Source organism: Gorilla gorilla, chromosome 21 (assembly GCF_029281585.2).
Source record: "Gorilla gorilla gorilla isolate KB3781 chromosome 21, NHGRI_mGorGor1-v2.1_pri, whole genome shotgun sequence".
In the NCBI taxonomy this organism is placed as follows: Eukaryota; Metazoa; Chordata; class Mammalia; order Primates; family Hominidae; genus Gorilla; species Gorilla gorilla.
In genome coordinates this window covers 45757259-45771515 of record NC_073245.2, presented here as the reverse complement: position 1 = coordinate 45771515, position 14257 = coordinate 45757259, and the positions used below count along the sequence as shown (strand labels likewise).

The following is a 14257-nucleotide window of genomic DNA, read 5'->3' as shown; positions in this document are numbered from 1 at the left end:
ATGCTGTCTGCCTTGCTGGCGCCCTCCTGGTGGCTGCCTCAGTCAGCATTCTGGGCTGTGCCCAGAAAATTGGGAGAGGTTATTCCTGTTGGGCAGCACCCTTTGCAATCAAGAGATGAAAAAAAGACCTTCTTATCTGGGAAATGAAATGCTGATATGATGGTGATGTCTCAGTTTTCTCCTCTATAAAAATAAAAACACTACCAGCTGGCTTTTATTTCCTATCCCTGAGGGGCTGTTATTTGGATAAAAAGCTTTGAAAATTAAAAGCACCATGCAAATATAAGGCTATAGTATAGTGGAGACTGAATCCAAACAACATAAATGGAAGGTAGATGGGCACTCTGGCAGGGCAAGTATCCATGTCTGCCATCAGAGCAAACTCCTAAGTTCCAGTATCTACTTTTATATTAAGATGAGACCTCTGCTAGATATTAAGCAGGCAGAAAGCCTATAAAACAGGTTGTGCTCTCCACCTGCAATGCCCTGCTTTCCCTGTCTCTGGCACTTTAGAAACTCCTACTTTAAGGTCTAACTCCAAGTCCTCCCTGATAGACTCAAGTGCACCTTGACAGAAATAAATCCTCCCACATCTGGACTCTTACAGCTTCTTATAAACACCTCTTAGGCCAGGCGTGGTGGCTCACGCCTGTAATCCCAACACTTTGGGAGGCCAAGGTGGGCGGATCACGAGGTCAGGAGATCGAGGCCATCCTGGCTAACATGGTGAAACCCCATCTCTACTAAAAATACATTAAAAAAAAAAAATTAGCCGGGCGTGGTGGCTGGCGCCTGTAGTCCCAGCTACTCGGGAGGCTGAGGCAGGAGAGTGGTGTGAACCCAGGAGGTGGAGCTTGCAGTGAGCTGAGATCGCGCCACTGCACTCCAGCCTGGGCAACAGAGTGAGACTCCGTCTCAAAAAATAAAAATAAAAATAAACACCTCTGTGATGTCATTTGTCATATTGTGCCACAGGTGATTTCTTTCTGTGCCTGTCTGTCTGTGAGTTCCTTGAGCTCTTCACTCTTATAACCATAGCTCCTAGTATAACACCCAATAATTTGGTGAGATTTAGGCTTCTAGCGAAAGAGGAAAAAAAAAAACCCTATTAAGAAAGACTCTATAACTCTTTCCTAATTCCTCTTAACTAACTGCAATACAGTACAGAAAGGTTTCTATATCTTTTCTATTAAGACAGAACTTCCCAAGCTGTGTGCCAGGGACCAACGCCAGAGAGTTATGAAGAATGATTATGAGTTTACTGAGATACTGATTTCCTCAGCCTGGGACAGCCAATCAGAACTTAATACTTTCTATGTGTGCTATGATGTGAAAAGAGGTTGGGAAGCATTACATAAATGTGAAGATTTAATCTTTTAAAATATTAAACTAATTTTAAACAGCAGGGTAAAGCATTCACAAATTGTGACATTAATTAAGGCATCAAGAAAAAACATAACGACTAGAAATAATTGCTTCACCTACTGTTGACTAGAAAATAAGTGTTTCAGAACACTGGCATCAGATACAACAGCATATCCTGAAAGAAAAATAACACAGCTACCTCGCATAGCAGTCAGTCTGCGCAAACAACCATATGGTTTGCTAATTTAATCAACAATCCCCAAATTTACTTTTTCATCCTGCAGATAAAATGAAAATGAAGTTGCTAGAAATATTTTAGAAATTACTTTGCCACTCCAAATGTTTAATACAATACATACAGTACCAAAACCTATTCATCCAGGCTCCCTTTAAAAGCACAGAAACGCTTTATCAGCCACATTTTTTAAAAGCACAAAAAACATTGATCAGTTTAATCTTTTCATTTTAAATCTGTTTTAAGACCAATCATTCTTCACACCACACAACCAAAATTCAAACCCTTTCCCCTTCTCCATTCCACCTACAAGAGACGAAGCTTAGACCTTCCCCATCTCTTGACTAGATTGATCATACTCATCTCAAAATACCCCCATGAAATTCTTCTTTTGCCCAGAAGCCTCCATCTCAAAATGCCAATGAAGTCACGCTTCCCTGCTTAAAAAGAAAGCAACTTTTTATAAGAGTTTTTGTTTGTTTGTTTTTTTGAGATGGAGTTTCACTCTTGTTTCCCAGGCTGGAGTGCAATGGCACGATCTCGGCTCACTGCAATCTCTGCCTGCCGGGTTCAAGCCATTCTCCTGCCTCAGCCACCCGAGTAGCTGGGATTACAGGGATGTGCCACCATGCCTGGCTAATTCTGTATTTTTAGTAGAGACGGGGTTTCTCCATGTTGGTCAGGCTGGTCTGGAACTCCCAACCTCAGGTGATCCACCCGCCTTGGCCTCCCAAAGTGCTGGGATTATAGGCGTGAGCCACCACGCCTGGCCTTTAAAGCAAATTGTTTCTAGGGAAGAGTATATTTCTGTTATTAAATTAGTCCTCTATTAGAAATGAATGTTTCACACATACCTTTCCATTGCCTTACCAGGACCTGTATTTCTTTCAAGCTTATTCCAGATTCTTTAGCCATTCACCTGGTGATCTGCTTATGCTCCAAAAGATGAATGCAACATCACAGGTACAGTCAGGATTGTGCTCCACAAAAACTACCATCCTCAATCTTCATCATAATATCTAGACAGGAACTGGTATGGTGGCTCTTGCCTGTAATCCCAGCACTTTGGGCAGCCAACGTGGGAAGATCGCTTTAGCCCAGGAGTTTGAGACCCACCTGGGCAACATGGCAAAACCCCACCTCTACAAAAAAAAAAAAAAAAAAGAAAAATTAGCCAGGTGTGGTGGCAAATGCCTCTAGTCCTAGCTACTTGGGAGGCTGAGGTGGGACAACTACCTGAGCCCATGAAGTCAAGGCTGCAGCGAGCCATGATGGCACCACTGCACTCCAGCCTGGGTGAAGAGTTAAGACCCTGTGTCAAAATAATAATAATAATAGAGCCGGGTGTGGTGGCTCAAGCCTGTAATCCTAGCACTTTGGGAGGCTGAGGTGGGCGGATCACGAGGTCAGGAGTTCGAGGCCAGCCTGGTAAATATGGTAAAACCCTGTCTCTATTAAAAACATAAAAATTAGCCAGGCATGGTAGTGCACCTCTGTAGTCCCAGCTACTTGGGAGGCTGAGGCAGTAGAATTGCTTGAACCCAGGAGGCAGAGGTTGCAGTGAGCTAAGATCACGCCACTGCACTTCAGCCTGGGCGATAGAGCGAGACTCCATCTCAAAAGAAAAAAAGAAGAAGAAGAAGAAGTAGTACTCAAAAACTGAGAAGCAATGTGTCACATACAGTATTGAACACTTACATCCATCATCTCTTTGCATTCGTAAAATAATCACCTTTCAGTGAGGATCCTCCTTGACTACCCTCCTCAAACTAACCTGGATCTCCTTAAACCCTTTCCCTTTCTCCTTAGCGCTTTCATTTTTTGTAACATTAAAAAACATCTTAAATATACATAAACATACATTTTAGGCTACATATATATTACTTATTAATCATCTTTACTGCCTGTCTCTTCTACTAGAATTTAATCTCCACGAGGGCAGGGGCTTTGCTTTACTCATTGATGTAACTCCAATACCTAGAATAATGCCTGGCACACAGTAGGCACCTAAATATTCAAATGAATGGATGAATAACAAGGAAGACAAATTTGACAATTATTTGAAAACACCCCTCCCCCTCTCAACATTCAATCTATCAACAAGTTCAGAAAACTCAACTTCCTCTAAAATATAACAAATCATCTGTCCTCTACTATATTCACTGCCATAAAGCTGGGCCAAACTTGTCACTTTTCACTTCTGGTCTTGCTGCTTCCAGCCATACCCTATAAAATTCTTTCTCTATATGACAGGAAGAATGATCTTTATAAAATGTAAATCAGATCACATTACTGCCCCAACTATTCAATGGTTACCCATCACTCAGAATGAAATCCAAATTCATTGGATTACAAAGCTTTATGCTGGCTTTAAAAGCTCTACATGAACTTCTGTCTCCTGTCTCTCTACCCTCTTCTCTTCGTCCACTACATTATATCTACATTGGCCATTTTTCTATTCTTTGGAACATATTGAGTTCATTCCCATCATTGAGCCTTTGCACTGGAATATTCTTATCACTGACATCTACCGAGCTACTTCATTATTGTTATTCAGCACACAGCTCAATTTACTTCTTCAGAGAGTCCTAAATTAACACTTAATTTCATATACATATTTTTTTTGTTAATGGGCTCAGTACTTTCTTTTATTCAAATTTAGAAACATTTTTATTTGCAAGACTATTCAAATAATTCTGTTAATATCATTTAGCTAAATTCACCAATTAAATCATCCATTTATAAAAATCACTTTCTTTTTCTCTATCTACCTATATTTTTATCTAAACCACTTGAGAGCAAGCTGGAAACATTACACTCCCTTGTGCTTAAATATTTCAGTGTGTAATTGCTAAGAGTTAGGATGTTTACTTATAAGCCCAGTATAATTACCAAAATTATTAACATTAATACCCTACCACCATCTTTACAGATATTATTCTAAAATTTATGAGGGACTTCCTCATATAAACAAGGTTGGCAGATCACCGGAAGTCAGGAGTTCAAGACCAGCCTGGCCAACATGGCAAAACCCCATCTCTAGTAACAATGCAAAAATTAGCCAGGCCCGTGGTGGTAGGCGCCTGTAGTCCCAGCTACTCTGGAGGCCGAGGCAGCAGAATGGTTTGAACCTGGGAGGCGGAGGTTATGGTGAGCCGGGATCGTGCCACTGCACTCCAGCCTGGGCGACAGAGCGAGACTCCATCTCAAAAACCAAACAAACCAAACAAACAAACAAAACACAAGAAAAGAAATCACCACTCCCAAGTGCTAATGGAAAATAACGGTCAACCTTTACACTCTAACCACATTTAACTATCATTCAAGTAAAGGTGAAATAAAGATATCTTCAGATCAGCAAAAAGAGTGTACTACTTACAGATTCTCCAAGAATTATTAACAGATACACTTGGCAGGAAGGAATTGTTAACCTAGAAGGAAAATTGTGATAAATATGCAAAGTGACCAGATAATTCAATAAATATATCGGTAAATCGAAATTAATAGCTTTAAAAATAATGGTAACTATTATTTTGGCTGGGAGTGTAACACACAAAATGGAAACAAAATCCTAGACAGCGGTAATATATTGAAAAAGTTACTGAATTTGAAGTGTTCTAAGACTTCTGTACTTAAAGAAAAAAATGGATATTTGACATTTTAGATTTTATGTCAAGTACACATTACAAAATGTGAGAAAATAGAATAAAGTAGTACATTAAAATGAAACAAACCAAAAAAGTTGAAGAGTCTTAAACATTTTTACTGAAGTGTTTGAAACTGACTCCAAAAAACAACATAATTCCCAAGACAAATCACCAATTCTCTGTCCCCCCTCCAGACCCACTTTAAAAGATTTGTTGTTAGAGATGTTTCCCTTGGATGGAAAGGCAGGGAAACACTTCAATTCATTCTCCAAGATAAAGATGGAAGTTAACATTTCTAGAAGGTCAGTCACACACACACCAAGTCTGTTGTCCTCCCCTACTTTAGACATGAAGAACAGAGCCAGGACTGGGGAAAGGTAAGTGAGAAGCCTGGGGCCCCGACAAAGCACTTGTGGTTATTTGCCATGCTTCTCTACTTGGGGAGACAGAAGCACAGTTTGCTTGTGGAAACCTCAGTTCACATTCACACTGCAAGAAAACTTATTTCCAGTTTCATTGTGGCATTAGCCCTAGGAATGAGAGAGGACAACTTAATAAAATTAAAACAGATGAAAAGAAAATGAGTCTCATATTAGACTCCAAACTCCTTTTACTATTCAACTTTGTTTCTCAGTATGTACAATGACAGAACGAAAGAATCAGTAAGGCCACAGAAGGAAACCCCCACTCTTCCTAAGTACCAGAAAGAAGGGTTAACAGCACATGTACTCACCTCAAGACAATAATATCTATAGCAATACTGATCAACATTCCCAACATGTACTAGCTCCAAACTTCAAATCAAAGTACACTTAATTTGGAGTCAGAGAAGGCTCTGTTTCAAATCTCAACTCTTCCCCTTTACTGACTTCCCTACCTTTCAATTTCTCCACTGCTTAAAACGAAGGAGCAGATTAAAAAGCTCTGAAAAAAACTCTTCAAATACTACAACTCCTAACCTATTCTAAATATAATCACATTGCTCTACCTAGAGGCTTGCCTTCATACGAGCTGTCAGGTAAAATGTTGGCTGCCAGGGGCTTTTCAAATTCTAGTATCTTTTTTTGTTTATTTGTTTGTTTTTGAGATGGAGTCTCGCTCTTGTCACCCAGGCTGGAGTGCAGTGGCATGATCTCGGCTCCCTGCAAACTCTGCCTCCTGGGTTCAAGCGATTCTCCTGCCTCAGCCTCCCCAGTAGCTGGGATTACAGGCATGCGCCACCACACCTGGCTAGTTTTTTTTTGTATTTTTAGTAAAGATGGGGCTTCACCATTTTGGCAAGGCTAGTCTCCAACTCCTGACTTCAGGTGATCGCCCGCCTTGGCCTCCCAAACTGCTGGGATTACAGGTCTGGCCATGTCACCCAGGCTTGTCTTGAATGACTGGGCTCAAGTAATCCTCTTGCCTCAGCCTTCTGAGTACCTGAGACAAGAGGCACACACCATAGGGCCTGGCTTTAGTACCTTTTTAAACTCCAAAATAAATAGAATATAAAGAAAGAAAGCCAAAAAGACATTTCTTCCAACAGAAATGGCCCTATGTTCCTTATGATAAAAGCTCTATGCAGCTACGTTTAAAACATTGAAATTGTTACTTTAAATTGTCCGAATTATTAAATAATTTAATTTAAAATGCTGTAAACTCAAGATTTTACTTTAAAACTCGGTTACACTGCTAAACTCTCAACAGGCAAAAGTCAATGGCCTCCCCCTTGATTTCCTGGGCTATTGACTCGTAAAGGCTATCAGAATACCCTTCACTGATGGGGTAGTGACTTTGTCAAGGTCACAATACAATTCATCAGGAGTCAATAACAACTTTGGATTGTCCTTGAAATTCTGTCTAGAGTTTGAAGCTGAGAACTTATTACCTGTTTGAGATTAGAGTCTTGATTTAGAACAATAACCAAAGTGGAACACTTAAGTTTGTTTACTGATGAAGGAAGAAAGAAGTCTAAAACATCGACCTTCTCATTGTGGTATTTATTCTAATGAGTAAACTAGAACAATTATTTGTGTAAACACAGAGAACAAACAACAAAATAATGCAAAATTAAAGCATTTAACAACGACTGCATGTTGTTTTCTCCCACAAAACATATTATCCTTTTAAACCAGGCCCCTTTCCTAACATACTGCCCACTGGATTAAATTTAACAAACCAAAAAGCAAGTGATGAAAATTTTTGTGTGCCCTACCCCCACCCTAGGGGCCTACTGGGCCACGATTTGCTTGAATATTATGGGTGTGGCATGAAATATTAAAGCAGTGACTAAAATTTTCCATAAAATCCCATCCAAAGTCTAAAAGCTTTACTACTCAGAAACAGATTCATTTCCAGACATTTAAAAGATTTACTATTCCACTTATGACACTCTGGTGTTTCTACATTTAATATTTAGAGAGGAGGTGATGGGGGTGGGGAAAAGGGTGTAATTAGTTTTGCTTGTAAAACGTTCATCACAGTTGTAGCGCCAACTGAGCTATACAGCCTACTGGGGGTCTAATAGATTTCAGGGTATTATAGTTTGAGTAATAGAGGTTGGGGTTGTGGTGGAAATCAATAAATGGCTACTACTTCTTTGCATAGACCCATATGGAAGTAATCAAGCGCAAGGGTGGCAGCTGGGGCCAATAACAGTCACCTGCAGTTGAGGGACATGGGGGTTTCAGATGGGTTTTTAATGCTAATTTCCTACAGAAACAATGAGCTAGAAAGAGCAGAGTAACAGACGAGGCCGGATGAAGAGAGACCAGCCAGAACAATGGCTGCACCTGGTGCTGGGAGCAGAGGGACAGAGCCGGCACGCGCCCGCCGGCAGCAGAGGACACATCTGTCACCCTCAAAGCAGCCCATCCCCCAGCTCTTCCAGCAGAGTAAGTGGTGCAAGGTCCCTAAATGTTAACAGCTTGCCACACAGCAACAGGTTTGAGTTTTTAAAGACTGCCACATTCTCTACAGCATTCTCTACACGCACCCTTCTCCCATGACTAAGAATTAGTTAGGGAACTGGGTTCCCTGTCAGTCTCAAGTGAGACAGTAAAAATATCCAAGACTCCCATTTTAAGTAAATCTTTTAGTTATTGTGACTTCAATGTTTTTGGGGGACTGGGAAAAATCACATGGAAAGAGAAATCTTATTGAGTGCTGATGCAGGAAGTATCATGCTAATTTCTTTCTAATTAAATCCTTAGAACTCATTTTTATTCCCATTTTACAGTTGAGAAAACTGAGGCTTAGAGGTGAAGGTTAAATCAGCTTATGGTTACACAGCCTAATGTCAAAACCCACACACAATCTTTGACTGTCTTCTCTCCATCTGTCCAAACTACCACAATCAAATGAAAATACAATAGTCCCCGCCTTGTCTGCAGGAGATGCGTTCCAAGACCCCCAGTGGATGCCTGAAACCCCAGACAGTACCAAACCCTATATATACTATGTTTTCTTCTATACATACATACCTACGATAAAGTTTAATTTACAGGCTGGGCGTGGTGGCTCACGCCTGTAATCCCAGCACTTTGGGAGGCCGAAGCGGGTAGATCACCTGAGGTCAGGCGTTCGAAACCTGCCTGGCCAACATGGTGAAACCCCATCTCTACTAAAAATACAAAAAATTAGCTGGGCATGGTGGCACATGCCTGTAATCCCAGCTACTTGGGAGGCTGAGACAGGAGAATTGCTTGAACCTGAGAGGCGGAGGTTGCAGTGAGCCGAGATCATGCCACTGCACTCCAGCCTGGGCAACAAGAGTGAAGCTCCGTCTCAAATTAAAAAAAAAAAAAAAAAAAAGTTTAATTTACAAAGTAGGCACAGCAAGAGATTAACAAGAATAAAACATTATAACAATTATAACAATATACTGTAATAAAAGTTATGTGAATGTGGTCTCTCTCTCAGAATGTGTTAGCGTACTGTACCACAGGTAACTGAAACCCTGGAAAGCGAAACTTCGACTAAGGGGAGACTACTGTACACACTCCATTTACTGCAGAGCTCCAGCTACGAGAGACAACTGCAGATAATACGTATACATATACAGAACTGCATCCCACCTTGCCAGGCATCTCTAACAAACTGCTGAGGATTGAACGATAACAGGATTTCCACGAGCTGTTGCTTTAAACAAAACACAAAGAGTTGCTTTTTCAGGTTTTGGCACGCTTTAGGAAAATTAAATCCATATGCATTTTAAATTCCCCAGTATCAATCTGTGTCATCATATAGTTTTCAAAAGTCAAATGCTGTTTGGAAAGTCCATCAGCCAGTGAAAATACAACCACCAGATATAATACGTTGTTTTTCTGCAAGATACAACCACCACTAATTCCTTTATTTACTGACTTGAACTTGGAGGGAAAATTAAACAATCCACAGAGTCCATCATGGTAGAAATCTTTTAAATCACAGCTTCCTGGTATATAAATCACACATATAAAAGACGGCTACACATGCATAAAGTTAAGTATCTCAGAAGTAAACAACTGATCTTGGATTTGGAAAGACAGCAACAGCTAGACATACTTCAAAACATGGTAGAAATGAATACTATGTAATTATGCATTTAATAAAGTTTAATTTAAGGCTCTAGAAGAAAGGGAACATTTCCATCCTGCCACTGTGCTCCTTCCAAACATGAGAAGTCCAAATCCTTCCTGTCCTTCCAAATTCTGATCAAATGCGACCTCCTTTAGGAAGGTTCTCTGATTCCTACAGCTGGTGCTAATTTTCAGGACTTACTACTTTTGTACTTTTTTTTTTGAGACTGAGTCTTGCTCTGTCGCCCAAGCTGGAGTACAGTGGCATGATCTCAGCTCACTGCAACTTCCGCCTCCCAGGTTCAATTGATTCTCCTGCCTCAGCCTCCTGAGTAGCTGGGATTACAGGCACATGTCACCACGCCCGGCTAATTTTTGTATTTTTAGTAGAGATGGGGTTTCACCACGTTGGCCAGGCTGGTCTCGAACTCCTGACTTCAAGTAATCCGCTCACTTTGGTCTCCCAAAGTGCTGGGATTACAGGTGTGAGCTACTGGTGCCCAGCCACTTTTTGTACATTTTATCTCCTCTATGAGATTTCACCTTTCAAAAAAAATCCCTTACCATATTATCACATACAACAGGCAATTCAAAATAACATTCGTAAAATGGGTGTCCTGGAAACTCAACATAATTCTAGTCTAAGCTCAGCCAGCAACCAGGAGGATATTGAACTCTGGGCTGGGGAGACTATTTGCCATCCCATTATCTTTCCCTCAACTTTCCTATTTTATCTATAAAATAATGTGTTTGACTAGATTATCCAAAGGATCCTTTCCAATCCTAATATTGTCCATAGGTCATCTCTGGGAACTTATGAGCACTGAGTAGCCTTAGAATAACCATCAATGAACTGACCCAACCAATCTTTCAGATCCAACTGAATTCTTCCAGTTGTGTATTAAATATATTCGTTCACTCAAATGTATTTTTTGATGTTCCCGCTAAGCCACTTAAATGTCATTATCCTCATCTCCAGTTTATTGGCATTATTGCATTATGTGCCTCCAGTCCAACAAAGACCCTCGGTATGAAAATATGCTTGGGTCATTACTGGAAGCCAATTTAGGAGAATTTCCTCCTAGTAGTAAGATTCTCATGATGCTTCCATAATCTTCAGAAAGAACCATGATTTTCTCCAGTATTCAACTCAAATGTATCTTGGTTATAACCTCAGTAGCAAGCAATACTCTCCTGAACTGTCTGGTCCTAGCAAGACTTTTAATCACCCAACTTTATTTACAGTGAGTGAATCTTCACATCCTGAAATGCATATTTTTTCTTATTTATTATGTTTCCTGAAACTCTAGCATCCAAAGTATTCCTAGCATGGACATAGTCACATGAAATCCCCTTTTCAGGCCCTCTATAGTAGGCCCTATCCTACAGAAAAGCATTAAGTCCTTTTCTCCCCACTCATGTCTCCTAGGCTACAATGGAAAGTGTTTTCTCACTGAAGGAGTACCATGTGAATTCAGTATAAACACTATATCCTCTCAAGTATTCAGAAAAGTCCCAAAGATGCTTGCTGAACAATGCACCTATCAAAAGAGATGCCCCCAAATTTTTACAAAATCATTTTAGTCAATTTGGTATAAAAGAAAACTTGGAGCCGGGCGCAGTGGCTCACGCCTATAATCCCAGCACTTTGGGAGGCCAAGGCGGGCAGATCATGAGGTCAGGAGATCGAGACCATCCTGGCTAACATGGTGAAACCCCGTCTCAACTAAAAATACAAAAAATTAGCCGGGTGTGGTGGCGGGTGCCTGTAGTCCCAGCTACTCTGGAGGCTGAGGCAGGAGAATAGCATGAACCGGAGAGGTGGAGCTTGCAGTCAGTCGAGATCGCACCGCTGCACTCCAGCCTGGGTGACAGAGCGAGACTCCATCTCAAAAAGAAAAGAAAAGAAAAAAGAAAACTTCGGAAAAGTTCCATTTTAAAAGTCTCCTTCAAGTCAGCGTGGTGGCTCATGCCTGCAATCCCACCACTTTGGGAGGTCGAGGTGGCTCTATTGCTTGAGGCCAGGAGTTTGAGACAAGCCTGGGCAACATGGCAAAACCCCACCTGTATAAAAACTACCAAAATTAGCTGGGCGTGGTGGTGCGTGCCTGTGGTCCCAGCTACTCAGGAGGCCGGGGTGGGAGGATCACTGAAGTCCGGAAGAGTGAAGGCTGCAGTGAGCCATGATCATGCTTCTGCATGCTAGCCTGATCAACAGAGTTTGAGACCATGTCCCAAAAAAAAGAAAGAAAAGAGAAAAGAAAAAAAGAGGGCCAGGCGCGGTGGCTCACTCCTTAATCCCAGCACTCTGGGAGGCTGAGGCAGGTGGATCACAAGTTCAGGAGTTCAAGACCAGCCTGACCAACATGGTGAAACCCGTCTCTACTAAAAATACAAAAATTAGCCGGGCATGGTGGCACGCCTGTACTCCCAGCTACTCGGGAGGCTGAGGCAGAATAGCTTGAACCTGGGAGGTGGAGGTTGCAGTGAGCCGAGACCGCGCCACTGCACTCCACCTGCGCGACAGAGTGAGACTCCATCTCGAAAAAAAAAAAAAGAAAGAAAAAGAAAAAAGTCCCCTCCACCTCAAGAAATCTGACTATAAAACTGAAGGAAGAAATTGAAGAGTACTATACTGTCCACTTAATTACCCAATTAATATAAATAAAGGCTGAAGAACTTTAAGGAATAAAAATATTTTTTAAAGTTTCTATTTGAGAAATGGTAGAATTTTTGCGTGACTTGTAATACACGGGGGAAAAACAATTTTCCAGCGGGAGGTCGCAGAGTGAGGGGAACAATTTCAACAGTGTCGTCACAAAGCAGTACAATTCAGTACCTCACTCCTGCTTGTTGACTTTTTCAAAGTTCTTCTGTTCTGGTATAGTTTGGCAAATATAGCATAGAACATTTAGAATAGATGCAGACAATCTGAGAGACGAGTACAGCAAGAGGAAGGGCACCCTGAAAACTAGAACTACAGGCCAGACCCATCCTTGCCCAGGAGCTGAAGTTAAAAATGCAAGGGGTTTAGGAATCTATCGCAGCAAAAAAAGTGAACATCTAGAACTCTTGAAACTAACTTGTATGCTTTCTATGTGCCAGACAAATTTCCCCAATAACAACATCAGTCAGGAATTACACAAAATAGAGATTCAAAGAGAATAGTGGCTTGCTTGAGATTACAGAACTAGTAAATAATGGCTACACAGTTTGTGTAACTCCCAAACTCATGTTCTTTCCATAGAACATGGAAAGGAAGCCTAGATTCAAAGGCCTCAAAAACATGAATACAATGTATGGAAACAGTAAAAAGTGGCCAGGTTCAGTGGCTCATGCCTGCAATCCCAACACTTTGGGAAGGTGAGGCAGAAGGATCACTTGAGCCTAGAAGTTTAAGAGACTAGTCTGGGCAACACAGTGAGACCCATCTCTATTTCTTATATATAAGAAATAGCAAAAATCTAAAATAGGCATCACAAACTAACCAGGACTACAGAACACAGTACGTAGTTATATGCACATGAATTTACTGCATCACAAAACTACCCCAAACTCACAATTCAAGTCAGATTCATTGATGTTATTTATTTTATATGTAGCAAGAAAACAGAAGAAAACAGCATAGGAGCAAAATGTAAATGAAAAACTGTTAGATATATCTAAAACGAAGAGATGCTGTTAGTTTTGCTTCAACCTCTTTTAGTTGTAATTTGCCTGCATATACTGAAATAAAATCTGACAATAGAAAAGAGTGTTTTATGAGCCATCTTTTTAATATGGCCTATTTGTATTATGCATACTAAAGGGGGAAAAAATTCCCTCTAAACATCACAGAACAATCCAACGTGGAAAACCTTACAGAAATATTTGTGGGACTACTTTTCTAGCTGTAGAATTCATATACTACATCTAATTATTAAGTAAACCTTGCATTCAAAAAAGCATGACATTCAAATATAAAGTTGGCAACAGAAAAACAGAAACATAAATAAAATGAAGCATTAAAATAAAACTGAGTAGAAAGGCTGAACTCTTGTATCAAATATCAAGAAACATTCATATCATCGTAATTTGAAAGAAGTAAAAAGCTTTGAAAGGCAGAGAATTGTGCACTTTAACCCCCAAAACTATATTAAAATGTACTTACCCCAAATGCCCAAATTATAAACAATCCAGATTCTTAAATACACCAAATTTATTTGAAATAGATATTCCAAAGCTCCTCTTTTTCTCCTCCTAATCTTCAAAGCTCAATCGGAGACCAGCCTTCCTCCTCCTTTCATTAGCTGGACATGTGTCAGCTCTCTCACATCTGCGATTTCTCACTGACTAGAGCTGCCTGTCCCATTCCAGGGAAACACAGATGGATCCCAGATGGGAAGGTCCTGCCAAACAGACCAGCTCTTCACCTTGCCAGAATCCCCAGATACAGTCAGTCTCTCTCTTTTTCTCCCTCCCTCCTGCTT

The 14257-nt window shown here is 40.7% G+C and overlaps 1 protein-coding gene across 7 annotated transcripts in view; it reads right to left on the bottom strand.

The window, feature by feature from the left end:
* Positions 1–14257, bottom strand: part of CBFA2T2 (CBFA2/RUNX1 partner transcriptional co-repressor 2) — a 153894-nt gene that overhangs the window by 72226 nt on the left and 67411 nt on the right. Inside the window, exon 1 of one of the 7 annotated variants that reach the window (XM_055373332.2) lies at positions 4980–5026. The exons of 3 other annotated variants lie outside the window; for them this stretch is intronic. Coding sequence is in view for 3 of the 4 variants with exons in the window: in XM_019017464.4 (XP_018873009.1) it covers positions 2520–2598 (79 nt within the window). In the remaining variant the exon portion in view is untranslated. Of the gene's footprint in view, positions 1–2454; positions 2744–4979; positions 5027–14257 lie in introns of those variants that run through there. 3 more of the 7 variants (XM_019017465.4, XM_019017464.4, XM_019017462.4) reach the window with 3 other exon arrangements.